This window comes from Brachypodium distachyon, chromosome 4, assembly GCF_000005505.3.
Source record: "Brachypodium distachyon strain Bd21 chromosome 4, Brachypodium_distachyon_v3.0, whole genome shotgun sequence".
Lineage (NCBI taxonomy): Eukaryota > Viridiplantae > Streptophyta > Magnoliopsida > Poales > Poaceae > Brachypodium > Brachypodium distachyon.
The window spans coordinates 5430717-5457374 of record NC_016134.3 but is presented as its reverse complement, the minus strand read 5'-3'; the positions used below and the strand labels follow the sequence as shown (position 1 = coordinate 5457374).

Below are 26658 nucleotides of genomic sequence, written 5' to 3'. Positions count from 1 at the left end.
GTATGTAATTTACGCGAGCCAAATCGAACATGAAAAAATCAGGGTGAATTTTAGTTGATTTTTTGCAGGATTCTATGGCTTTGAAACCGAACTGTAATGTTCCGTGGTGACAATAATCGCCAGAGATGAGGTGGGTAGGTCTTTGTGGATTTGCAAGGAATCGAAAGGGGTGGACAAGCAAGACGGGAAGGAGATCACGAGAGCAGTCCGGACTTCATTGATTCTGTGCCTTTCACTTTGGCCCTTGTTTCTTGTCCATAATACAAATGACCATGTCCTCGGAGTCTTTGGAGAAGAAATGGATAAGCGGAAGGACTTCCGGGCATTTGGTCCCTTCGTTTTCATCGCCAGGACACCAAGTAGCGGCTTCCTTCTCCAGCCCCCCTCTTCCCGTTGACCCCTCTCTCTTCTCTTGGTCCATTTCACATCTGACACCTCAAACATGGAGGAAGAGCATCTGAACCTAGGGAAATCGACTGTAGCGCAAGCCATCTTGTTGCTGGACAAGGCCTTCTCCTACTTGGGTGGCCGGTCTGGCTACAGCGAGGAGGAGAAGGCAAAGCTGTCGCAGGATCTCCATACTATCCACCGAGGGTATGGGGAAAAGCCTTTGCCACGATGTCCGGGTCCAAAGGTATGGCACTTCAGAAGATTAGTTGAATATGTCGAGGATGCCATCGACGATATCGAGTACAAATATTTGAGCCACCGATTGGAGGAAGAGGTTCGTCATCCCATCTCCAAGTTTGTCAAGACAAAGATTTTCAACAAAGTTGCAAGAGTTGCTGTTCGGAGCAGCAACTTGCAACAGCTAAGGAGCGCCATCAGGGCTTTAGATTATTTTGCATCAGGATATGCAGAGAATATAGCTTTGGATTCTTCCGGTGCATCTCAGCAGCCCAGTCTCCAGAGACAGAGAGCCACAGGGGATGTGTTTGGCCGGGACAAGGAGAAAGAACAAATAGTACATTGGGTGACTCAAGTTGCTAGCTCAAGTCCTATCTCATGTTTTGCAATAGTAGGTATGGCTGGAATGGGGAAAACTGCACTTGCTCAACTCGTTCATGAAGATTCGAGAGTCTCAGTGAATTTTGACTATGTTGTCTGGGTGCCACAGGCTGTTGATCTTGGAGCAGAAGCAATAACAACTGAAATATTGAGGTCGATTGGTTTTCCTGCTCGTTCTAGAATCGACTCTATGCAATATTATCTTGCAGAAAAACTCAGAGGTAAGAAGATCTTGCTCATTCTAGATGATGTCTGGGAAGATGAGAGCACAGAAAAATGGGCGAATTTGGTATCTCCACTAAGATCTGCTATGAGAGGAAGCAAAATCCTGCTGACCACTAGAATGCAATCAGTAGCAGATATGGCTGCTGATGTAGTAGGAGGCGAGGCTGAGTTTTTGACACTGGATGAATTAGATGAACACAGCAATTTCTTACTCTTCAAAAGCGAATTAACTCCTCACATAAAGTTTGAAGATCATGCCGACCTTCTCTTGGTTGGCGAACAAATAGCACAAAAATTTGGAGGATGCCCCATCCTTACATTAGCTATCACTTCACAGTTGAAGGACAACATACTTGCAAGTTATTGGCGCACAATATTGCATGAAGAAATGCACAATATCACTGGAATGCATGGCATTCTAATGCGTGGCATTCTTCAAGTTCTCCAATTGAGCTATGATCGCCTGCCTAGACAACTGAAAGCTTGCTTTAAGTACTGTGGTATATTTCCAAACGGATACAGATTTAGCAAGGAAGAACTGGTAAACATGTGGGTGTGTTCTGGATTAATACCTTTTGTTTCATCAAAACCAGGGGATATTGGCTTACCTTTCGCCTCACCAAAGCCAGGGGATTCTGGCTTCCCCAGAACAGAAAATTTCAGCCTACCGAACCCAGAGGATGTCGGGCAACAGTGCTTTCGTGTATTGACAAGAAAGTCATTCTTTTGCCGTGTGTTAGGAAGAGATCCTTCTAATGGAGATCAGAAAGAATATTATGTTTTACACAGAATAATGCATTATTTTGCAGAATTTGTCTCTCAAGGTGAATGTGCAAGAATTAATGGTTATTTCAGAAACTATTTTATGGAATCTAGTATCAGGCTGGAAATCCAGCACCTGTCTATTGATCATTTTAGCAATATCACTGAACACAACATAAAGTATTTGATCGGAACATTTTGGAGATTAAGGACACTTATCATACGAAGTGAGACTTGTCTTGATCAACAGACTGAAGTTTTACTTGAGAAATGGCTGGGGAAGTTAGCAGGATTGCGTCTACTTTACTTGGATGTGCCATCCCTTTCTCATGCACTTGTTGGAGTATCCAATCTAACTCAGCTCCGTTATCTATTTTTGTTCTCATGTGATGGGTATCATATTCAAAAAGCCTTTAAACTATATCACTTGCAAGTGTTCAAGCTAAATTACTTGACTGGAAAAGAAGCAGGCTTCCATGGCATATACAACTTGCATTCCCTTCGTTGTTTACATGTTCCTGACAACATGCTATCTAATATCCATGATGTTGGAAGGTTAACCTCACTTCAGGAGCTACGTGGTTTCGATGTAATGGAAATTGGTGGTCACAGATTGAATGCATTGAGTAATTTAACAAAGCTTGAGAAGCTCAGCCTCAAAAATCTTCAAAATGTCAGGAATTCCGAAGAAGCTATGGAGGTCAAATTAAAGGAAAAACAATGCATAAGGTTTTTGTCCTTATCGTGGAACAAGTACAGTAATGATCCAGAGAATTTATCTTCTCGAGTCCTAGATAGTCTTGAACCAAACAAGGAAATTCAGCATTTGCATATAAATGGATACAATGGAGTCCTACTTCCACAGTGGATTGAGAAATCGCTGCCCATCAATTTGGTGTTGCTAGAGCTCGAGTATTGCATGAAATGGAAGACCCTGCCCTCACTTAAGGACCTAAATTCACTGAAGTATCTAAAGTTGGAGCATCTTTCTCAGTTAGAATATATAGGTGAAGAGGAGCATTTTGGGACCAGCGAATCAGAAGATGCTCTTTTACCTCCATTTCTTAACACTCTGATAGTTCGAAGCTGCCCTAGCCTGAAGAACCTTCCTGCCATACCTTGTACACTCGAGCAGTTAATCATAAAGCATGTAGGCCTGGAAGTTCTCCCGAGAATGCATCAGAGGTATACTGGTAGTCTAACATTTGATAATTGGGAATCAGCATCAGCATCGTCAGTAAAATCAGATCTTGCTTTTTTGCACATTGAAAGTTGCGCACGTTTGACTACTCTGGATGAAGGCTTCCTAAAGCAGCAGGAACATCTTCAGTCCCTTGCAACATTGATTATAAGGCATTGCCAAAGGCTATGCCATCTGCCAAAAAAGGGTTTCACGGAACTGCCTCGCCTGAATATCCTAGAGATGGTTGGATGCCCAATCCTAAGAGATGCCAAGACTGAAGGCAGTGTACTACCTGTGTCACTCACGAACTTGGATATAAATCCATGTGGTGATATTGAAGTTTCAGTTCTCATGTCACTGCAAAACCTCACCTTTCTCCGAAGGTTATCACTGTTCAGTTGCAGTAATTTAGAGAAACTTCCATCAGAGAATGTGTTTGCGACTCTGAACAATCTCTATGACGTGTCAATAGCCAGATGCAAAAACTTGTTGTCCTTGGGTGCGCTTGGAATTGTTGCCACGCTGAGAGTGCTGTCAATACTATGCTGTGACAAGCTCCATTTTTCATACTCACAACAGGCTGGCTGCTCCTTTAAGCTACTAAAGCTTGAAATTGACCGTCAAGCCTTGTTGCTGGTGGAGCCAATAAAGAGCCTCAGATATATTGAAGAGCTGCAGATATGTGATGACAATGCAATGAAGTCCTTGCCTGGGGAATGGTTGCTACAGAATGCTGTTTCCCTCCATTCAATTGAAATTGGAGTTGCTGAGTCCCTATGCTCCCTGCCATCCCAGATGATATATCTTGAATCGCTACAAAGTTTGCATATAGAAAGAGCCCCTCTGATTCAATCACTCCCACAAATGCCCATGTCACTCAGAAAGCTGACAATCTGGGGTTGTGATAGAATGTTTCTGAAGCGCTACGAAAAGGATGTTGGTCTTGACTGGGGCAGAATTGCTCACATTCCGGATGTGGATATGAAGGCCTATTCTGAAGGTGAACTTTATTTCTTTTCCTCTGTTCATTTTGTCAAGTGACAATCAAGTCTATAGTTTGCACTGGTGCTCACACTCCTACACATAGTAAGGATTATATTAGATATTCAAATCTCAGTCTACTGCTACTGTCTTGCATGTTGCTACATCACTGCAAAATTTTGTATAATGTTGTACAGTAAGATGTGATATTTTCACTGTCTACCTGCTTCCTTAGAAATTCCATATTTTTCTGCTGTTATACTTCAGCCCCTTTTTATTTGCGAGAGGAATTTCAAACTTTGTTTTGTCACATTTTTGGGAAGTTTTATAGTGGGGAACATTCAGCCATAGTTTGCCTGCTGCATCTTGGATGTGTTTGCTATCTATATACAGCTGCTCATACCTTAGTACCTTACGCTCTGCATACCATGACGTACGTTTTTTCATGCAGGCATGAGCTGCGGTGGTGATCAGACTCAAGAGTTCAACAACAGCACCAGTAATCCTTGCTGCGAATTTGTTGTCGTAGACTGAACACAACAGGACCACAAGATTTTAGAGATGTCTCTTTGTTATGCCTGCTTTGGAGTGCCTGGAGTAGATGCTGTTTTCTTCTATGCCTGGATATCACTAAGTTTTGAGATTTGCATAAAAGAGCCGAGTTTTATAGTTGTACACTAGATTTTCTTTTTTGCTTGTGCGAAGGTCCATCTGTAGTGCAGAGTAGGGATCACATTTGTGTTCTCCATTTGGGAAATGGAATTATAACCTTAGTATCATATGAACTTATCAATGAGATACTGCATTTTGAAAAGAAATCCATTTTCTTTTCATAAGCTTTTTTCCTACATGCATCATTCGACCCATTCAGAATGCCAAAATGGGTCACCTAGATAGAAGTGCCAAAACGAAGAAGATATGTACGGAACTACGGATTGTAGGGATAAACTGATGATATACAGGCGATTTCCCCATTTGAGAGATGGCCAGACGAACAAACCAATGCACATCACCGTAAAAGCATACATGCTGTCCAACAGCGGTTTCACGTCCCAAAAAGGAGAAGAAAAGCATAGACAGGCCAAAGTCCATAATTTTTATTGAACACTGATCCAGAACCAATAGAAGCTTTGCACCAGTGCACGACACCTCTATTCTTCCAGCACATCTTTTTAGAGAAAAAGTGTTCTTCCAGCACAAATCAGAAATACAAATCTATTGGCAGCAAAACAAACTCTAGAGCTCATATGTACTTTGTACTAGTATCCAGATTGGTTCAGTTCTTGGGATTCTGTACATAGAAGTTCCTGACCTACGCATGACTAATTAATCACCAAATACAGCGTTGTGAACAAGTACTGTACCTACTATATTGTTTGAGAAAATAATCAATTACTACTATTACAATAAGTCCTGACAAAGTCATTTTTTCTTCTTCCATGTCTCCGTCCATTCAAATTGGCCCAGAACAAGTAATCATCTCTGTAAACTATACATTGATGGATAACTTGGCTTCTTTGGACCCTTTTTTACTTCTCATAGGCACTTCTTATGAGTCTGCATATGCAAAACCTTGAACACTTGTTGATTACCTCAAAGGTTTGTGTTTTCTAGCCAACATCCAGTTGAGCTCTTCCCTCGAGAATGTATAACTCATTGTCTGAAATTGTACACAGAAATGTTAGCCTCTTATGTGTGTCCGTGTGTTATTGAGGCTTAAATGTTTAACTTCAGAAGTCAAGAGGGAATACATATATGGGAAGACAAAAATTGCATACCTTTCATTTACTCTTGGAGATATGCGACAAATAGGGATCCGACTTATCTTTGACCACTCAGAACCACCGACCTGGCAATTTTCTTTCAACTCAAGGCAGCAACCATGGATGGTAAGGACCCATAGGTTCGGTGGCATGGATGGGAAAGATTGAAGGATGTGAGTGTTATGTACAGAAAAACTCCGAAGGGCGTGCAAATCGTTCATCTTCAAAGGCAGAGATTTCAGCAGTTCTGCATTGCTTATTTCTATGTGCTCTAGGTGATCACTGTTCTGCAGCAACCATTCCCCAGGCAACTCGGCCATTGTAGACCTGCCTGATATTATAAGCCTTTTAGTGAGGCATAGGTTCCTTAATGGAATCAAAAGAAGTAGCAGATGGTCATCAATTGCAAGCATGTCAAGCTTTAGGTTGGTACTTTCTACAGATGCTGGTAGGGGCCTTGATGATGAACTAGTAACCAGATTACCACACTTCTCTATTTTCAGTGATTTAAGAACAGAAAGAGCTCCTAGACCACCCAGAGATGACAGGCTATTACATCGAACAATTTCAACACTCTCCAATTTATATATTCGTTCGAAATCTGCTGCAACCGGAAGGGACCTCAGTTCATGGCAACAGAAAAGTTTTAGTACGCTGAGAGCTTTGTAGTGTTCCTCTTGTAAGAAACACCCATCTAGAGAAATCAAAAGATCACACGACTCTATATGCAGAATAGAAAGCTGTGGATCGATTGTGGAAACACCTTTTGATCCCTTGTGATGACACATGTTTGGCAGATTAGAGATTCCAACTGCATCTATCCCCAAATGCCGCAGACTGAAGGGCAGATCAGGTAGCTCTAACAGCTCTGGGCAATCTTTCACAACAAATGTAATTAGATGAGGAGGCAATCCCTCAGGACCAGATCCTTTCATCCATTTTCCCCTATAACTGTAAGCATCGGAGCCATAGAATGACCTAACAATATATTTCAGTTTTGGGAGGTTCTCCAGAAAGACATGCCTCAGAGTAAATAACCTGCCAAGAGAAGGGAGATTGTCCCATTCCAAACATCCATCAAGCTTCAGATGTACTAAATTAGAAAGGTACGGAATTTCCATCCACATTGGAGGTTTAATGCCGCCGTATCCAGAAATAATCAGATGCTTGAGATTGCTGTTAGGAATAAGCTTATTAAGGATCTGATCATCAGTTCTAGCTACATCGGACCATCCAAAAGACAATACCTTCATATCCGTCTTCTTATCCAATTCAGCCAAAGAAGCTTCTGTGTCATCGCTAACATTTTGGACATCAAGCACAATAATTTTCTGGATCATCCTTAAATCCCTCAACTCGGTTATTTTGTGGCCGTCTATTTTTCTCACACTGAACCCGTTCAATTCTCGAAGAGTAGTCAATCTTCCAATGTAGGGTATCCTCGACAAAGAATTTTTAGGAAGATGCAGTTTCTGCAAGTGACGTAGGCTACTTATATCAATGGGGCTCTCTTTTTCTTCTTTCTCTATCTTCAGGATTTGAAGGACCTCCAAGTGACATAGCTTAAACAAGTTGCAGAGATTGGATTCCTTGGTAACCGACATAGAGATGTACCTCAGGTGCTTCAGTTCAGAGATAGCATTGTTCATCCCAGTAAAAGCATTTCCACATAACTTTAGGAGCCGCAAACTTGTTCTGCCTTTTATGGCATTCCTAAGATCATGCAGAAGTTCTTTCTGAATGGAGCTTTCCTCACTTGATATGATAAGAGTACGTAGGTACTTGGACTGTGAAATGATGTTAATACTTTGAGAATTTACACCTTCAATGTACAAGTGACGCACTTCAGGAAGTATGTTGGTGTTGTTGTTGACAGTTTGAAACCTTGAACATTCATCAGTTGAAACAGAACAGGCCAATTCATAAATCAAGTCATGCATGACATAGTAATCTTCAGAAGGATCAGCATTCAGTTCTCTGGGTAACAATGAAAAGAATGATTTTCGTGTCAGAATATTGAAGTGCTCTCTAGCAATATCCTCCCGGTTCTTCAGACCATTTTCCCTTCGCAAAATTAAACCTGAACTCACCCACATCTCGATCACTGCTTCCATCTTGAACTTGTAATGTGGAGGAAATATGCTGCAGTATCGAAAACAAAGCTGCACCTCATAAGTCAGGTCTTCGTAGCTCAACCTGAGCATCTCTATAATTCTAGGTGCAATTTCATCAAACTGGTGGATATCTTGGTTTAAGATGTTTTTCCATTTTTGACAATCTGTATTGTCCCTCAGTTGCTGACCAATTACTTTTGCTAAAAAAGGACAACCCCAGAGCCTTCTAGCAATCTGTTCACCAATCAATCGGATCTCTGAATTATCATTCTGAGTCGAGCTACCGAACGCATGATGATTGAAGAGCTTTAGAGTGTCTTGCTGATCTAAACCCCTCAGTTCCATACATTTATATCCAGCTGGCATCTGGCGTTTAACTGCATCAGCCACAGATCCCTTTCGGGTTGTGAGCAAGATCCTGCCTCCCATTGGGGCACTATTTCTGAGTGGAGCTAAAAATTGTTCCCATCTCTCATGTAGCGTGTCCTCCCATGCATCATCCAAAACCAGCAGAAACCTTTTAGTCAGCAACTCTTTAGTAAGATCTGATTGCAGAGGGTCCAAGGCCTCGGCACTAGCTTTGTCTCGGTTGATTGATCCCAAGATCGTCCGCACCAGCACTTTCGGATCAAAGCGCTTAGAGACATGCACCCAGATAATCATGTCACCAAAATGGTCCTTAACTTCCCTATCTTGGCAGACAAGCTGGGCAAGGGTTGTTTTCCCCATACCTCCAACGCCGACTATTGCGCACACCGACAATTCATAATCTCTGGCCTGCATAGCTTGAATGCCGAGCCATTCGACTATGGCGTCCTTTTCGCTCTTCCGCCCAAAAGCAACCGTTGTTAGCTCCCTCGTGGTCTCGCGCCTGCTGGCCAGATCTTGGACATACCCTTGATCATCAGAGGAAGAAGGATGGAGACGAAGCCCCATGGTGGCGACGAATTTCTCAACATCGTCAAGGACTGAATCCAGCCTCTTGAGAGCATCCTTCAGCCGACCCTTGGTGGTGCCGCCGCCGCGAGCGGTGTTGAGAGACCGTCGCAACCCAGCGCCGATGCTAGGGAGGCGGGAGGACATCCTCACGCTCCAATCCTTGGCCTCCTTGGCTCTCAGGTTCCGGGCCTCCTTCTCCAGATCCAGGAACTCCAGCTCGTCCAGCGCGTCCTCCGCCTCCTGCATAGCGGCCCGGAACTGCCACAGCCACGGGCCCAGGAAATTGTCCTCCCGGACCCGCGGCTGATCTGCGGCGCAGAAGACGGCCTCGATGGCCGGCAGCTTCGCCGTCAGCCTCCCGCGCAGGTCTTCGTCCTCCGCGGAGAGGCGGCCCAGGGCGGTCTTCACGAGATAGGTGATCGCCGCACCTGCGCCTGTCTTCCCCACGAAAAGGGCAGCGCCCTTGGCGAGCGCGGCGGCGGCGGCTGCTTCCGCCATGCCGGAGAGACGGAGTTGACGAGGGCAGGGGACTGCGAGGTCAACGCTGAAGCGCGCGGAGGAGAATGGGAGGCCGGAAGCGGCGGACTCTGTAGACAAATTCAACAACGACAAATTGCGAGCGGCCCCTCCACTTGGCGAAAATTAGAACATCTGAAGAGAACGGCGCCGCAAACTCTGAAATGGCGTTGGGGCAAAGACGGCACACCGGCGGGCGGCGGTGAAACCAGGCTGCGAGCTTCGGAAGCCGCCGGTGACCGGTGTACCTGGGGCGAAAGGGAGGAACTCTTCGTAGTCGCAGGTGGCCGTCGCAGGGTCGGCGTCGGTCGAGGTGTCCTACGGCCGCTGCCAATCGCTCCTTGTGCACCAGCCGTTCGCGCTCGCTGCCTGCTCGCGGAAATGCCTCAACCAGGGAATTATACGAAAAATAAGTGTAAGCATCATGTGCCGTTCACCAAACGATAATCTTCCTCTTACACGGAGCTGCCCCCCACCCCCCAAACGGCTCTCATTTGCAAATAAAAAAATTCAAACAAGTTCATTATTTAATAATTTTTGAATCACAAAATCAAGTAAACAAATAAGAAGAACTAGACGTTTCATCTGAGCCACCACAAATGCTCCACCCAGATCATCTCTTGAAGTTGCTGATCCTCGAACTCCCCTGCCGGGCCGCTGTGCATCTTGGGCGATCAAACCAAGGATGGTAGAGAGGACCACATGATGCTCCTCTTCGCCGCCAGAGGCCGCATCATCGGCAGCGGCGACTTCCTCGTCAAACAGCGCGGCGAGCATCTCCTCGTCTTTCGAATCCATGGCTTTGGCAAATTATCGAACACCTCCCACGCAGGGTAGTCGCGGGGTGGGCTTGGAGCTGCCGGTGGTATTCCAACGACGGCAGAACTGGACGTTGCGGTGGTGTGGGAAGATCTATGCGGCGAACGGCCTTTCTATCTGCTGCAGACCGTTGCCGGTGAGAGGGGTGGTTCCGGCAGCGATTTGGGGGTGGAGGTGGCCGACGCCCGACGGAGAGGGTGAAATGGGGTTTGTTTTTTGGTTGTGCCATTGACAGGGCTGGCCCGCCCAATCTAGGTTCGAGCCGGCGCCCCGCCCCCCCCCCCCCCCCCCCCGCGGGTTGGGTTCTGCATGGGGGCGCCGGACGAAAAAACAAAATGGGGTGGGGGGGGGGGGCTGGGTCATTTTTTGGGCGCCGGTGCTCCCATAACCGGTTTGGGCGGTCTTTAGGGGCGCCGAGTGGAGATGCTCTCATAGCCCAAAGTTGCTTCCACTTATGTTCTCCTAGGTTAGGTTAATTAGAAAAAGACCCTCTTGTGCACCCCCCCTCCCCCTCTTCAGTGGCGGGTAAATTGGAACAGCCACTGGAGACGCACAGTGGCGTAGCCAACTAAAATTTCCAAGGTGGTCCAACATGAAAATATTCATAAAAAATTATTTATTTTGATGCTTTGAATATATTTTTATCTATGTTGTATAGATGATTGAAAATTTTCCGAGTGGTCCATGGACCACCTGACCACCTCCCCAGCTACACCATTGGAGACGCACCTCCCGTAGCAGTTTGCTGTGGCGAAAAGATATAACCGCCATTGAAGGTTTGTCCAGGCTGCCCTGGCCAATCCTGCCCCAACCTTCAGTGGCGGCTCCCCATGTCATTCAGACGGAAATTCCAAACAAAAGGCGGTTTAATCATGGGCGAGTGATGTCGAACCCACGATGCCTTCAGATGGGAACTGGATAGACCAACTAGCCAGGTGGGATGTGTTTAAGGATATTAACGCAACCAAACCAAATGACTTTTCACACAATAAGTCTATAACCCATCAGTGGCGGGTTACACAGAGAAAACCGCCACTGAAAGTTGCTAGACTTCTTTTTCCATTTTTCTCTAGTTGGGCAATTGTGTCGGTTCTTGTCTAGGAAACCTACCACTTTTGATCCCCTGATTAGTTTTTTATTATATAAATTTCTATTCGCCCTAAAATAAAAAGACCTGTGCTTTTGAGTGTATTATTACATGTACTTATCACACTAAATTTGCCAATCCAAAATTGAAAAGCTTTCGACGAAAAATTATATGATTATGTCGAGCATTTCTAATAATTTATTTAAAAGATATACAGTGTTGATCAGGAAAATATGAAATTTGGTATGGTAACTTATTTCATGCCACTGAAGTCACATACAAAAAATTCAAGTTCAAATAAAAAAGCGAATTGTACAACATGTTCAATTTTGCTTGTTAGGGTAGAAGGCGTAATAGAGATCCACTCAGATGGACCCAAATTGAAATTTTTTAAGTGAATTGTAATATGGTACAATGACCTGTCCAAGTGGACCCAACGAGGTTCAGGCGGTGGCGCGACATAATGACTGGCCTAGGGTGAGTGGTGGCTTCATCGACAGTCATCATATTTTTTTGTGTGGATCTAGGGCCGAGTACTTCAGATCAGGCAGCGACCCATCGCAACTTTACTCACTTCCAACATTTTCTCTAACACCGATGGCGCCCTATGTGTCATGATTGGCCGGCTAGCTAGCGCTAGTCATGCGCCAAACGGTAGAGATGGTGGATGGAGGCATGCATGACAAATTAATATAAGCATACTTTAATTTCACTGGGGTGAAAACCCTTGATCTCGCATCTTGGTTTGATGAGGCAAAATTGACGTACGTGCGTAGTGTCCTTGTTAAAGGTGCTGGCTTGAAGTTTCATCTCAGGGATGCGATAATCCCATGTTTGACCTATTTAGTTAATTAGACTCGGTAACAACGGTGTATGTACAAACGTCGGTCCCTTCTTGATCGAAGGCATTGGCATTAACAGTCTCAGAGTACGGCGCTTTGCGTTGATCCCATGTTTGTGCTAGTGGATTTGGTCCCCGACAATTTGTTTTGTGGTTGGGGTGGTGGAGAAGATGATGAGGGTTAATCTAAGAAGATGGATCTCTGAATTTTTATTTTTATTTTTGTATGCTGATGTGTTCATCATTGATGTGTAGCATCTTTCTAATAAAAATATGGCTATGTTCATCCGAGAGAATATTGCATATGCCGGGAGCCTTCTTTTTGGGGAAAAAAAACGCTGCATGCCTAGCAACATTATTATTACCTTACCTGAATCACACACCTTGTTGTCAAGTGAATTTTATATAGTCGAGAGGATGAAAGATATGCTTGCATTAGCTTTTCAATAATGGAAGATTTATTGAACTGAGATGTTTTATTTTTTACGCAAAATTGAACTGAGATGTTGGTATCAAGATGCACACAACCAAAAAGATCCGAAAAGTAAAAAAAAAAAACACAACGGGATTATTTCAACCGGACAATAAGCGGATTAAGGAGCCTGCAAACGTAGATTACGCCGTCACCCGTCGCTCATTGTGAATAAACACCTCCTTGACCACCAGCTCCACTTACATATATGAAGCCGTAATCATTAGGGCCTGTCCCTCATGGGTCAAAGCTGAATCATGGATCAAATCTAGGCACATCTACACACCTCCACCGTAATTAAAAACTGCTTTGCATGGATGTGGAACATGGATCTGAAATTTGAACGCAGAGTACTGATGCTACTATTATGATTTTTGACCCCAAGAGATCGAGTACTCATGCTACTATATATGATGCATGTGGCCATCAAGGGAGGGTTGATTATGAGATCGCGATGTTTTTGGATTTTTCTTGCGCGCGGAAAAAGAAAAAGGGGAAGCAAATATATGAAGACGGGAACTCAAGAAAATGCTGATTATTTTGATCAGGGCTGTTATAACTCCGTCCCACTGGATTGACGTATGTTATTTTCTTATTGATCCCTCGCTAATTAAATCCTAGCCATAAATTACAAATCCAACCATACAGCTTTATGTTAATTGGATTAGCCGGTGTTTTGTTGAATTACAGTATACATGAGTATCTATACAAATTTGCGACACTTTATATGGGACGGGAGAGTATCTAATTTTCTTTTGCAGCGTGCACTTGGTTGACAAAGAGTACGCCCGACCAGCCCACATGGGTTAAAAGGATACGTGTACACATCTATGATGAAAGTTGTGACAGACCCAGATTCGTGATAACTTGCCACTTGTGACGACTGATTTTTTCGTCACCAAGGGCTACTAGTGACGGTCAACTAATGAAGAAGATATAATCGTCATGCAGTCATCACGAGCAAATTCTTCGTGACCAAATTTTGATAACTTCTAACAAAAGGCATTGGTGAAAAGTAAATTAGCATATCTGTTGTAGTGTTATTGTATAGATAATGTACAAATTATAGTTTCATGTTTCAATATAAAATACTGGTAAAACAATATTATAAACTTGGAAGATTCATGCAAAAACACCTGGGATACTATTACATGGAAAGTAACAAATTAATTGATGTGGAGAACCAAATAAATAAATATATTGAGGCTTTAATCTGGGAGTAGACATCTGGAGAACCAATCTCAAGTTAGCTGCATCAAATGTCTGAACAAATTGCTATATATAAGATTTGATTATTGAGAATAATGTTTTCGAACAACATTAATTAATGACTGAAACACATGATTTGTATGTGGTAAAACGATTATCAATGTATGGATTCACATGTCAGATCTGAATGCAAATAATGCTGGATAATTTGCATATGCTACTGTTTTTTTTATCAGGTGCATATGCTACTCTTTAATTGGTGAGTGACGCTGACACTTCTTATTGCAATTTCCAAGTAAAGTGAGAAATTAAAAATTATAATCACATTCGACCTTTTGGAGCCCATCGGGATATCAAAGGCTGAGCAATGCCCTAATCATACTAAAGAATAGAAGATTAGAAGTGTCCGTTTTCTAGCTTGTTTTCTTCTTCTAATCTTCCATACTACAAATGTTCAACATATTAAATATGTAACATGTTCCGCAAGCACCTGCAGTTCTGAACCTAATTATCATATGTCCGAAATCAGCATCCATGCACATGGATAACAGCCCAAATTTTTCCAAATTTTATACTGCTAGCTACAATGGGGAATGGCCATGAATTCATGGAGTCAATCCATATAATGAATTAACAAGTATTTTCAAATCAAGCGAATCAAGCAACAGTATAGTCAGATCATAGGTGAGCTAGCACTACGCCAGAATGTGGTTTTGGCGCATGACCTTTAGTGGCTGTTCGAGCGGGGCAAAAAAATCACGGCTACTACTGGTGCTCCACGTGTGGCGGTGGCCAGCCACAGCCACCGGTGATCTAGCACCAGTGGCGGTGAAAATGGTGACAAGAAAACCACCGCCACTGGTGCTCCACCACCCGTGGCGGTGCCCGTCCACGGCCACCGGTGTTCAATGGGGATTCCCCCAATGGTTACCAGTGGCTGTTCTAAGTTCAAAACCACCACTGGTAACGCCCCACCTCCAGTGGCCGTTCTGAGTTCAAAACAGCCACTGCTACTCAACAAAGGATTACCAATATCACAAAACAACACTAGTGGCACAAGGAACCCGCCACTGGTAAGTAACTTTGGATGAGGTTTTAAATTCATATTATATTCTGTGTTTTTCAAAAAGTTAAACCACCTGTCCTTTTGAGTGTAAAATAATAATATCTTGTCCCATTCAAAGTTTGAAACCTAAATAAAAAATTATCATCAACCATTTATATGATTATGTTGTTCATGTTTAAGTTATTAATTGCTATTCTTTTTTTGAAATTTCGTTGACCAAGAGATAAACAAGACGCATTCTATCACAAGCCGTTCCAGCCAAGAAAAAAAGTGTAGCGCTATTAATTGCTATTCTTTTTTTGAAATTTCGTTGACCAAGAGATAAACAAGACGCATTCTATCACAAGCCGTTCCTGCCAAGAAAAAAAGTGTAGCGCCAATAAATCCGTGGGATAATATTTGTAAAATAGCTCCATTGAGCCCAATGTTGGTTATGGAACCAATTCCTATAATTATGGAAGCATGTGAGATACAGAGGAATAGGCTATTCTTTTTTTGAAGAAAATTCAGTTTTGCTCAAAATGATTTGAATTTTTGCATGGAAACTTAGTATACAACAAGAAGCTTACGTATAATTTTTGAAGACAAAAATCCAAATTGACCACAACAATTCTTCATTTTGGGGTCATCGAGGTAGAACTCTCTGAAACCATCTAACCCAACCAACCAAATATGACTTGAATTTTTATTTTGAACTTGAATTTTTGTATGTGTGTTTCTTATCATTAGGGAAGTGTCCAAACCAAATTTGGGAAGATTCTGTGTAAAAATGAATTTTATAGATTTTTTAGTACACAAAAGCCACACATAATCACACATAATTATCCAAATTAGTGTACAAAGTTTTTCAATTTATAGTTTAAACTTCACTTTCAAATAAGTATCCTTGGTATACACTCAAAAGTACAGGTTTTGTAATTTTTTTAATACTCATAAAATATAATACGAATTTAATACCATTTTCAAAAATCAACACCAGTGGCAGGTAGTTCAGTAGAGCCCGCCATTGGTGCTGGAGAGGGATTTTGGAAAACTCTAGCTCATCACCAGTGGGCGGTTCGTAGTACTACCCGCCAGTCCGCCACCAGTGTTGTATCTCGCTCGCCATGGAATTGAAAAACACGGAATACGTGTGCTTGCGTGCGATTGGTAGAGCTGGTGTGCCATGGATCGGTGACGTGTATCTCGCTCGGCCACTCGTCTTCTTGCCACAGCCCATTGGACAGCCCGATCCCCTTCCTCTCTTATTCCAACACGTGAGCCTCTCTCCCTTTTCTCTCTCTGCTCACAGCAGCCTCCCTCATCCTCTGCCCTCTGCAGATCCACGCCGCCGCCCTCCTCCTTAGCTCCTCGGCACACTCGGCCGCCGCCCTCCTCCCTACTCCCTGCGGCAGGTGGACTCCGCCGACAAGGCCCCCACCCCCGACTCCGCGTGGCTGCTGCTATGGCGCTCCCGAGGTCTCTCCTCCTCCTGCGCCATGGCCGGATGGGGTCGGGTCCGGCTGCGCTCGGCCCCGCCGCCTCTGGATCCGGCGTTTCTTGGTCCTGGCGCCGCGGATCCGGGTGAGTTCTCTCTCCCTCTCACACACCCTCCCTCTCTTAACTCCGTTGCAGACGAGCGAGGAGAGAAGGACGGCGCCACTTGCAGGTGGGAGGGCGGCTGCAACTCGCAGGCTTCACCTCCACGTCCAGTCCGCGCCGCCGCTGGCATGGAGAGGAGGGCGGCTGCAACTCCTCTCTTCTTTTATTCTTTTTTTTTCTGGATCCAAAGGTGTTCAAGCACACTTACTCCGAACTGGTCTTAGTGCTTAGATCTGAAATGTTTTCTATAGTTTTGATTGATTCTTGTTGTTGGAGCCACACGGCCTGGGTCTGATTTGTATCTGTGTTTTTGTATCGGAATTGAATCTATGTTTTTTCTCCAACGTCATCAGTGACGATGCAGTGCAGGCGAGGGTCTGTTTTTTTTTAATTCATCTAAATCTTATCAGTGGCGGTGATTTTTCACCGCCGCTAGAGAGAGATAGCACTAGTGGCTGTGATTCTTGACCGCCATAGGAGAAAGGTATTACCAATGGTGGTGGTCGTACCGGCCACTGGTGCTCGTCAGCACGAGTGGCGCAGGCTTAGTGGCGGGCCGGTCCACCGCCACCGGTGTTGAAATTGGCCCGCCACTGCTGACCAATTCCGTAGCAGTGTAGTCAACTTTCTTGCAGAAAATGGGTTGAGTTTCAAACTCGAAAGGAAAGGAACCGAGCCAAGCGACTGGGCTCAGATCGGCCCACGCGAAATCTGCAAAAACCCTTTCTCACTCCTCACGCGTGGCATCACGCTTTCGCACTGCCTCCCCCGCGCGCTCACTCGCCTCCCCGCGCTTGCTCGCTGCTGCAGTTGTTTCAGCGGCGATTCCCAGTCGATCCCCGACTGGGCATAACGCGGAAACCCTAGCCGGCCCCGCCGCCTCTTCCTCCTTTCCCAGCTCCGATCCGCGCCCCAGACGCCGCCCACCGAAACCCTAGCAAGCTTCGGCGGACAGTCCTCCCACCGCAAGCCGCGACAGATATATGGCCAGCGCCGATGGTAACTCCTCCCCCATCGTCGCCGATCGGATCCACCAGTCCGCTGTGCCGCTGTCTTCGGGGATGGAATATGTCCCGGTGTAGGGTGCCCTAGCCGGCTATTTTGCCACGGCCACCTCTGGCCTTTGGTCCCCCTTCGCACAGGCGCCGGCGTTCTAACTACTTTGGTTTGTGTTCACTGCTCAACACCCCGCCTCTGTTATAGCTTACTGTTTTGTTTTTATTCCTCTCCAGCTTGATCATAGGAAAATTAAGGGGTCGGCACCGCTAGTACATTTGGTACCTTAGCTCAGGGATCCGAAAGTGTATCAGATTGTTTTTCATGCTTTTGGTTTGTAGCCTATACATGTGTCTGATTGATATTTTTTCATGTAGGCTTTCGTTTATGTCAAGAAATCTTAGGGCTGCAGTCAACAGGCACTACCGGAAACGTGGCCATATTTTTTCTAGAAAGATTAATATATTTTTTTAGAATGCAAAAAAGATTAATAGTTAATCCTGCAATTGAGTCTAGTTTGACATAACTTCCTGATGTATTGTTTTTTATTATTAATTTTTACCATATCACTGCATCAGATTGGTAGAATAGTGTTTGCATTTGTTAATGATAATCTAGAACAGGAGTGGTCAGCATAGAAGATTATTCTTTCTTCAGCCTAAGGTTTCATAGTAAATCTAGGAAGCAATCCAGAAAACAAGCACTCTCTCCGTCCTATATTAAGTGACGAAATATTACATGTATCTAGACGCTTTTTGAATATAGATACATCCATATTTTGGCAAATTTGAGCCACTTAATATGGGACGGAGGGAGTACTTATATGATAAAGTTTGGTCAATTTTTACGGTTTTGGCCCCTAGCATTCTTAGCGTTACTGGTTAGCTTCGCATTTGTTTTGTTAAACAGCACGTTAATATAACATAATGCTTATACTATTTTTCATTGATGGGTTCCAAATTTGATGGAAGGATTTAAACTGCAATTTGGGGCTTCGAATGATTTTTTTGTCATAAAAAATATCACAAATCCTGCTACTTGGAATTGGTCGACGGCGCGTACGCTGAACTGGTCGGTCTGGCTTAGGGTTTGCATGCTGCTATTTCGTTTCCCCGCGCCGTTACTTTCATGGAGATATTAATAGTTTAACTCATTCTAGATGGTTTGGCTTAGGGTTTGCATCTTGCTACATCATTTTCTGCTCTTACTTTCATGCAATTAACTATTAGTGGTTCAACAAAGCTGCTTCCTGTTTCTCATTTCAGTACTATTTAATATCTTAAGGGAGTACTGTGATTTCCTGCATCACAAGCTATCTTCAACAAATATACTTAGCAAGCGCTACCGACTGCAATGCGGGCAGTAGTTGGATATTTGTTGTAGTTCGAGCCCCATGATAGGTTAAATTACTTGTTATCTCCTTAGTTGACACTTGCATACATTACTTGTTATCTCCTTAATTAGTTGACACTTGCATACATTACTTGCTATCTCCTTAGTACTTGTAATTTCTCAGCTGAAAAGGCTTTTACACTTTGCTGGTAGACCGGAGCCTAAAATGGATGGATTTGACGATGCAATGGGAGTATGGGACTGCCTTCTGGGACTTGCATACAGAATGGGGTAACATAACAATTACTTGTTTCTTAATAAGATTCGCAGCTTCAGCTTTGTCAGTTAATGTGAGTACTGGATTATTAATTAATTTTGACCTTGGTGCATGCTAGCTTACAGATGTCTTCTCTTCCTCCAGGCGCATCAGACACTATATATGCAGAAGGTCTTCCCTCCAACTATACTAGACGAGAGCTTGCACGTATCCTTTACGCAGGATTCTATTTGTATTATTAATTACTTTAAGTTTGTTTTTGCAGGGTATTATTATTTTTAGTTGAATAGTCATCTAATATCAAGTGGTATCTATTTCATATTTAATTATGTTAATCTCTCCATCTTTTTGTGTGTGTTTTATCTTTTAGATATTAGTGCTTGAGCCCCTTGACTCTTGTTTTTCTAGATATATTTCGCCCTTTCTCTGGGTTTCGTGAAGTAAGGATATCGATTGGCAACAATAATAATCATATAATTGCTTTTGCTGAGTATGCCACTCCTTTCCAAGCTTTTTCTGCCATGCAGGCTTTGCAAGGTGAATATAACTTCATTGGTCAGCCCAAGTCGTGTCTCCTACGGTCCTACCTTCCACTTAATACTAACTCGTGTTGAGATGTGTATTTTGTAGGTTATAGGTTGGATATACAGGACCGACACTCACACCGTTTGTACCTGCAATTCTCTCGTGGTCGGCATTAAATCTTGTGAGTCTGGATTATTTCTTCTATATCAAACTGAAAAACTTAACTTGCAACTTCTTCCTTGCTTCTGTTAACTCGTGAATGAGAATTTCTCTGGGGTCCTGGCAGACTATATATGATTAGTCTGCGTTAGAAGTGGAATCAATTTATGAAGTTACTTGTGATATTGATTCTTAGTTATGCTGTAATGTAACTTGTCGACTATGTTGTTGACCTATATATACATGTAATGTTATATTGGATGCTAAACTTTTCAAAGTACCTGAAGGTTTCTTATTACATGCTTAATTACAGTAATTGGTTATGTTGGTGGGTGTACCATGCATGTCAATATATCTTTTTGTCGATTACTCATGGTACATGACATGGTATGTGAGTGTACTCTTTAAGGTGGTGTTTTTATTCCGAGAAAACGCAAAAGCATTGTGACTCGTTATATTGAATAGACAGAAAGATTATTTAAAAGGCTAGCTAGGGAGAACACACACTCAAAACTCCGAATAAGTGCCACACCGCAAGTGCCTGGCAAGGATACCCTAAGGCCTATATTGCACCTGCTCTTGGCATAGCTTGGCCTCCTCTATGATCCTTCTAAATAAGGGCAACACAACATGGTCATGTCCCTCGAAGGTGCTTTTGTTCTACTGACCAATTGAACCAGGCTCACCACCTTGTGGCTTGTGCAAAAACAAAGAGTCCGGTTATTGAGAGAGCCAGGAGAGGTCGAGGGCTTACCAGAGAGACAAGAACTCGAGAAGGCCCAGCTGTGCTTATCATTGTTAGTGTCGTTGACCTAGCGACGATCAAGAAGCCCAACAACAAGTTGTTTAAGATAGAATGAATCAAGTGCCATTCCTTCGTAGACGTTGATCGAGTATATATACAAGCCCAAAAGGGTGCGCTCAATTACAACTTTTGAGAGAGAGAGAGAGAGGAAGTAGTTACAGTGTGGGACAAAATCCCAACTGATGGCAGTTGCTAACTGAAGGGCATCTGCTAATTTTATTCCTAACACTTCCCCCCTGTACAACACCGCTTACAGACTAATCAATCATGTCAGGCCTTGGCTAGTGGTTGCTTAGCTTTTGTCTTGTTAAACAACACATAATTGTAATTTGTAAGCATAATACATATACTATTTTTCATTGATGTGTTCCAAACTTCACCCTGGAAGGATTTAAACTAATTAATGTTCTGAAGAGCTATCTTCAAATGGTTTCCTCATGATCAAATATAATATTATAAATCCTAATCGTCAAAATTTGGATAATCTGGTTATTTGGCATGCTGCTCGTCGTTTCCACTATTACTTTCATGAAGCTATTAATAGTTGAGTAAAATGCACCCCAAATACGTCAACTTGGCACGTATGTGCATTTTAGTAATTAGCTTGTAAAACATGCATCGGTGAACCAAAACTTGGCAAAGATGATCACTTGAGTACAAAATTTACACGCAAATAAAAAATACGCAGGGAGTGGCACTGATCGGTCACCTAGGATCTTGATGGTGAGGGCCATTGCCTTTCGTCGTTCGATCTTCTCCGCTGGTCGCCACGATACCCACCGGCATGAGTCACCGCCTCCTACGCCTTGTTTAGGTCAACAAACGGAGAGTGTTCAGGGGGCCGGGGTACAAAAAATGAAGCGACCAAATTAAAGGTTCAGGGGCCATCTGCAAAAACAGAAAACAGGGCCAAACAACCCCCTCGACTTTCTCACGTGCTCCTCACGCATGAGACACGCTGCCAAAAAAGTCCCTACCGGCCACATCAACACCATCGTGGCATCTTTTTCTTAGCCTTTCAACCTGGAGGCATTCGACCACATCAGCACCACTCATGGCGTCTTTTTCTTAGCGTGTAAAAGTTTGTAGTAAAGTGATCGTCTTTGCCAAGTTTTGGTTCTCCCGATACAGGTTTTATAAGTTGATGTACTAAACTGTACACATATTCCAAGTGGATATACTCTGGGTGCATTTTACTCTTAATAGTTTAACTAAATCTGGTTGGTTTTGCTAAGGGTTGCATGCTACTACGTTGTTTTCCGCTCTTTTGCATCGTGCGTAGACTAAACCACTGCTTGAGACCTGGGACGGCACGGCTCGTGTAGGGTGCGTTTATCGTGGTAACTGCGTTTGCCGGGCCCCCACAGTAAAAAAAGCAGTCGGTAACCAATACCTTGGTCACAAGCTGGTCAAGCTTGAAAAATCACATGCACATATTTTGTTCACAAAAGAAAATCACCAGTCAACCAATGAAAACACGTTACCCTTTCAAGGACAGACAACTGCGATTAACTGTGAGGGGTGACCCGGCACCCAAAAGGAGCCTCAGGTTTTGGGAACAATATGGGATGTTCAACTTATGAGTGAGTGAACCAAAAGGGAGGAAACATCTGAAGGAACATACCTTGGGGTTGTGGTGATATGTTTAATAGTATCGGACACCATTCTCATTACAAGGCCCATTTACAAGTTCTTGTACTATCAAATATATATGAATTGAACTGTGCTTATAATGGAGTGACTACGCCACTAAATCAAACATGGAAGTTGCAAGAAATTAGTTGCTAACAGTGTTAAATAACTAAATGGTTGTTTGAAATAGTTGAATGTGTGTGTCATCATTTTCTCATTTTTGCTTTTCCTAATCATTGTTGAATTACATAAATACTAATATATAGACCTTAGATACCCGTCATACTTGGATATAAAATCATATAACATGCATGGTATTTCCAGTTGTAACGGTCAAGTTGGGATGATGGATCAAAATCAGAGGAGCCTCAGTTTTGGGATGTTCAACGAATGAGTGAGTGAACCAAAAGGGAGGAAACATCATAAGGAGCATACATTGGGGTGGTGGTGATATTTTAATAGTACGGGACACCATTCTCATTACAAGGCCCATTTACAAGTTCTTGTACTATCAATTTATATTTAAATATGAATTGAACTGTGCTTATAAGAGTGACTAGGTCACTAAATCCATGTAAGTTGCAAGAAATTAGTTGCTAACATGTTAAATTAACTAAATGGTTGTTTAAAATAGTTGAATGTATCATCATTTTCTCATTTTTGCTTTTTCCCAATCATTGTTGAATTACACAATTAAATAATACTAATATACAGACCATATATTCTACGCCATACTTCGATATAAAATCATATAACATTGTATTTCTAGTTGTAACGGTCAAGTTGGGATGATCCCAAAATCAGAGGAGGGAAATAAGACAAAATAGGTTTTTTCGACTCAGAAATACTGGAAATATACATATATAGATCCTTCATCAAGCTATATTCGAAGTGAACGTTACAGAAAAAGATAATAAATATTAAACATACACCATTATACAACAATCAAAATATTATTATCAAAATAGCGGTCATTATTTGTTAATGATATCTGATCTGCAAGAGCTCGGAGCAATAATCCATCTAATTTCATGAACATAATGGGAAAAAAAAATAGCCATGAACCAAGAACCAGTTTCTCGAAATTTCATACTGCTACAATGGAGAATTAATGGCCATGAATTCATGAGACATATCAATATAATGAAAGAAAAATAGCTTCGGATCAAGCAACAAGAGAATCATATCGATCGGAGGGTGAGCTAGCATTTATACCTCAGTTTTCTTGGTGAAAATGGGTTGCGCCGAAGGTTGGAGCAAGATTTTCTAGGACGGGAAAAGGAGATAAAAGGGCTAGGGGCGCCAGTACTCACGCGCGGCATCTATCACGTTTTGTTGCCTCCTCCGCGCGCCCACACCCGCTCGCCAGCACACGCTCCGCCGCGCTTAGCCGGAAAGGGAAAAACCGTGGGCATAACGCGCGTGGAAATGCAGGAAGAAAGGACAAAACCAGCAGCCCGGCGTTCCGGAGAAAGCCATAAAGATGCCCCGATCCCGGCCCATTTCCCACGCCTCTTCCCGACTTGCTCCTTCCCCAGCCCCCAGCCCCCGGAAACCCTAGCCGGCACCGCCGCCGCCTCGTCCTCCTTCGTCCAATTCCCCACCAGCACCCAGCACCCGCCGCCGCCTCCTTCATGGCCAACGCGGACCCGAACTCGGCCGCCTTCCTCGTCGACCTGCTGGCCGAAGAGTCTGTCACGGAGCCGCCGCCGCTGCAAGAAGGCGCCGCCGAGCCCGAGACGGAATTCGTCCCGGTGCAGGGCGCCAACGTCGAGGTCATCATGGTGGGAGGGCTCCCCATGGAGGTGGAGCCCATGTCCCCGGACTGGCCATTCCCCCAACCTGCTAGTTTGCAGGAGCCACCTCGGGCCTTGGGATCCCCTTCGCACAAGCGCCGGCTTTCGGATGACTTAGGTTTGTGCTTGCTGGCTTGCTGCTCATTATTCTTTCGATCTGTTGCCTAAGATTTCATGGTAGATCTGCTCTGGGAAACAATCCTAGGAAAACAACTATTTACTTATAGGATAAAGTTTGGTTATTTTTAGGGTTTTGCCCTGTAGAATTTCTTAGCTTTGATTACTGGTCGCTTATATAGCTTTTGTTATGTTAAACAACACATAACTGTATGAATATAATACATATACTATTTTTCATGATCGGTTCAAAACTACAGAGAATGGATTTAAGCTACTGTTCTGAAGAGCTACGGATGTTTTTTTTTTTGTGATCAAATATATTATAAATCCCGCAATTTGGAACTGGTTGACAGTGCATAATTGAATCTCGCTTAGGGTTTGCATGGTGCAACTTTGCTTTCCGCTGTCACTTTCATGCAGCTATTAACCTGAGCGGAGCCAGAAAAATACACCGTACGTTGGGGTCACTCTTTAGAATTTACTGGTGCCATTGCATATTACTAGAAGATTTTCTCTATTTCTAATTAAGAAGTATCAGCAAGAAGTCATTGGTGTCATTTGACACCAATGCTTACATGCTAGCTTCACCCCTGCCTATTAATATAGTTTAACTCAATTTGGTCGGTTTGGCTTAGGGATTGCATCTTGCTACATCAGTTTCCGCTCTAACTGTCATACCCCAACCTGCTATTATTAGTTTAACAAAGCTGTTTTCTGTTGCATTTTTGTACTGTTATAATTCTTTAAGGAGATCAAGTGAGATTTCTTCTGACACACACTATCTTCAACAGATATATTTAGCAAGCGTTACCGACTGTCATCCGGGTAGTAGTTAGCTATTTGTTGTAGTTGTTGAGCCCCAATGCCCCATTATAGGTTAAATAACTTATCATCTCCTTAGTTGACTATTTGTAATTTCTCGGCTGAAAAGGCTTTTACACTTTGCTGGTAGACTCTGAGCCCGAAATGGCTGGATTTGATGATGCAATGGGACTGCCTTATGGGACTGGCATACACAATGAGGTAACATAACAGTTACTTGTTTCTTAATAAGATTTTCAGCTTCAGCTTCAACAGTAATTGTGAAGTAACTAGATTAATAACTTTGAACTTGCTGCATGTTTACAGATGCCTTCTCTTCCTCCAGACGCATCAAGCACTATATATGCAGAAGGTCTTCCCTCCAACATCACTGGACGAGAGCTTGCACGTATCCTTTCTTACTTTGAGTTTGTCTTTGCAGGGTATATTATTATTTTGAGCTGATTAGTCCTTTAATCACAAGTGATCATTATTTTGTATTTATGTTAATCTCTCCATATTTTTGTGTCCTGTCTTTTAGATATTATTGCTTGAGCCCCTTGACTCTTGTTTTATAGATATATTTCGTCCTTTTAATGGGTTTCGTGAAGTTAGGCTTGTCAACGATAATAGTCATAAAATAGCTTTTGTTGACTATGCCACTCCAGCCGAAGCCTTTTCTGCCATGCGGGCACTGCAAGGTGATGAATATAATTAACATCGTTTAGTTGCATCATATAATTGAATATAACTCGTGTATCCTACCTTCCCCAAAATACTAACTCTTGTTGAGATGTGTATTTTGTAGGTTATTGGTTGGATATAGATGACCAAGACTCGCGTTTGCACCTTCAATTATCTCGTGATCAGCATTAAATCTTGTGTAGGTCCAGATTATTTCTTTTATATCAAAATGAAATTATTCAAATTGCAACTTCTTCCTTGCTTCTACCAAATCATGAGTGAGAATTTCTAGGGCATGTCCTGGTAGACTATGATTAGTCAGCGCTAGAACTTGAATCGATTTATGAAGTTAGCTTTACTATATGAGATATTCTCTTGTTATGTCCTAATGTAACCTATCATCTCTCTGGATGCCAAACTTTACAAAGTACCTGCAGTTTTCTTAATTATTACCTTGCTTAACTAAAGCAAATCGTTTATGTTGGTGGGTGTACCATGTCAAATATGGATTTTTGTTGATTACGCAAGGTGGCATGTGCGTCTACTTGTTATGGTAGTAGCCTGGTTCCACGGAGTGCAGGTGGATGTGGATCCAATCATCGAAGATAACACGTTTAACTCGCCATGTCCATCGTGATTCTTGTATATGCATGTTCAGTTTTTCGTTCATGCATGTAGTTATGATCCTGTAGGTAGTGGTAGACGTACCGGTAAAGCATGAGATGTGAGATACGTTCGAAGTTGGACCAAGTTCCAGCTCCAACAGCAACGGTTCCTGCCGCGGCTGACAACAGTACATGAGTAGGTGTTGTATATGTCTCGGAGCGTTGGTCACAAATATGGCAGAAGGACTCGTATGGTAGAGCTCGACGCATGAGTATGTCCGTTTGTCCAGGAGCGATCAACATCGGCTAGCCAGTAGAAGAATTTCACCTTGTTGAGCACCCAAGTCTTCCAAGTGAGGT

General features: G+C 43.1%; 3 protein-coding genes across 3 annotated transcripts; 2 read left to right on the top strand and 1 right to left on the bottom strand.

Moving 5' to 3' along the window:
- The first annotated feature begins 328 nt into the window (after nucleotides 1-328).
- On the top strand, nucleotides 329-5007 carry LOC100845717 (putative disease resistance protein RGA4). Its single transcript, XM_003575435.4, has 2 exons — nucleotides 329-4178; nucleotides 4611-5007. The coding sequence occupies exons 1-2, from the start codon at nucleotides 443-445 to the stop codon at nucleotides 4691-4693; spliced, it is 3819 nt and encodes a 1272-aa protein (XP_003575483.1). The 5' UTR covers nucleotides 329-442; the 3' UTR covers nucleotides 4694-5007.
- A 227-nt stretch (nucleotides 5008-5234) lies between these two features.
- On the bottom strand, nucleotides 5235-9866 carry LOC100824931 (putative disease resistance protein RGA3). Its single transcript, XM_003575974.4, has 2 exons — nucleotides 5938-9866; nucleotides 5235-5819 (listed from the first exon to the last, which is right to left on the bottom strand). Exons 1-2 carry the CDS (start codon nucleotides 9471-9473, stop codon nucleotides 5813-5815), a joined length of 3543 nt encoding a protein of 1180 aa, XP_003576022.3. The 5' UTR covers nucleotides 9474-9866; the 3' UTR covers nucleotides 5235-5812.
- A 13991-nt stretch (nucleotides 9867-23857) lies between these two features.
- On the top strand, nucleotides 23858-26098 carry LOC106866799 (RNA-binding protein 2). The gene is made up of 5 exons (XM_014902610.2): nucleotides 23858-24206; nucleotides 25161-25231; nucleotides 25337-25418; nucleotides 25588-25710; nucleotides 25818-26098. Exons 1-5 carry the CDS (start codon nucleotides 23927-23929, stop codon nucleotides 25883-25885), a joined length of 624 nt encoding a protein of 207 aa, XP_014758096.1. The 5' UTR covers nucleotides 23858-23926; the 3' UTR covers nucleotides 25886-26098.
- Nucleotides 26099-26658: the final 560 nt, after the last annotated feature.

Bases quoted from the DNA above. Each gene is read 5' to 3' on its own strand.
- LOC100845717 (XM_003575435.4), top strand. From the start codon at position 443: ATGGAGGAAGAGCATCTGAACCTAGGGAAATCGACTGTAGCGCAAGCC. The intron at 4,179-4,610 runs GTGAACTTTATT...TTTTTCATGCAG, and splicing joins TATGAAGGCCTATTCTGAAG to GCATGAGCTGCGGTGGTGAT.
- LOC100824931 (XM_003575974.4), bottom strand. From the start codon at position 9,473: ATGGCGGAAGCAGCCGCCGCCGCCGCGCTCGCCAAGGGCGCTGCCCTT.
- LOC106866799 (XM_014902610.2), top strand. From the start codon at position 23,927: ATGGCCAACGCGGACCCGAACTCGGCCGCCTTCCTCGTCGACCTGCTG. The intron at 25,232-25,336 runs GTAACATAACAG...GCATGTTTACAG, and splicing joins GGACTGGCATACACAATGAG to ATGCCTTCTCTTCCTCCAGA. The intron at 25,419-25,587 runs GTATCCTTTCTT...CTTGTTTTATAG, and splicing joins CACTGGACGAGAGCTTGCAC to ATATATTTCGTCCTTTTAAT.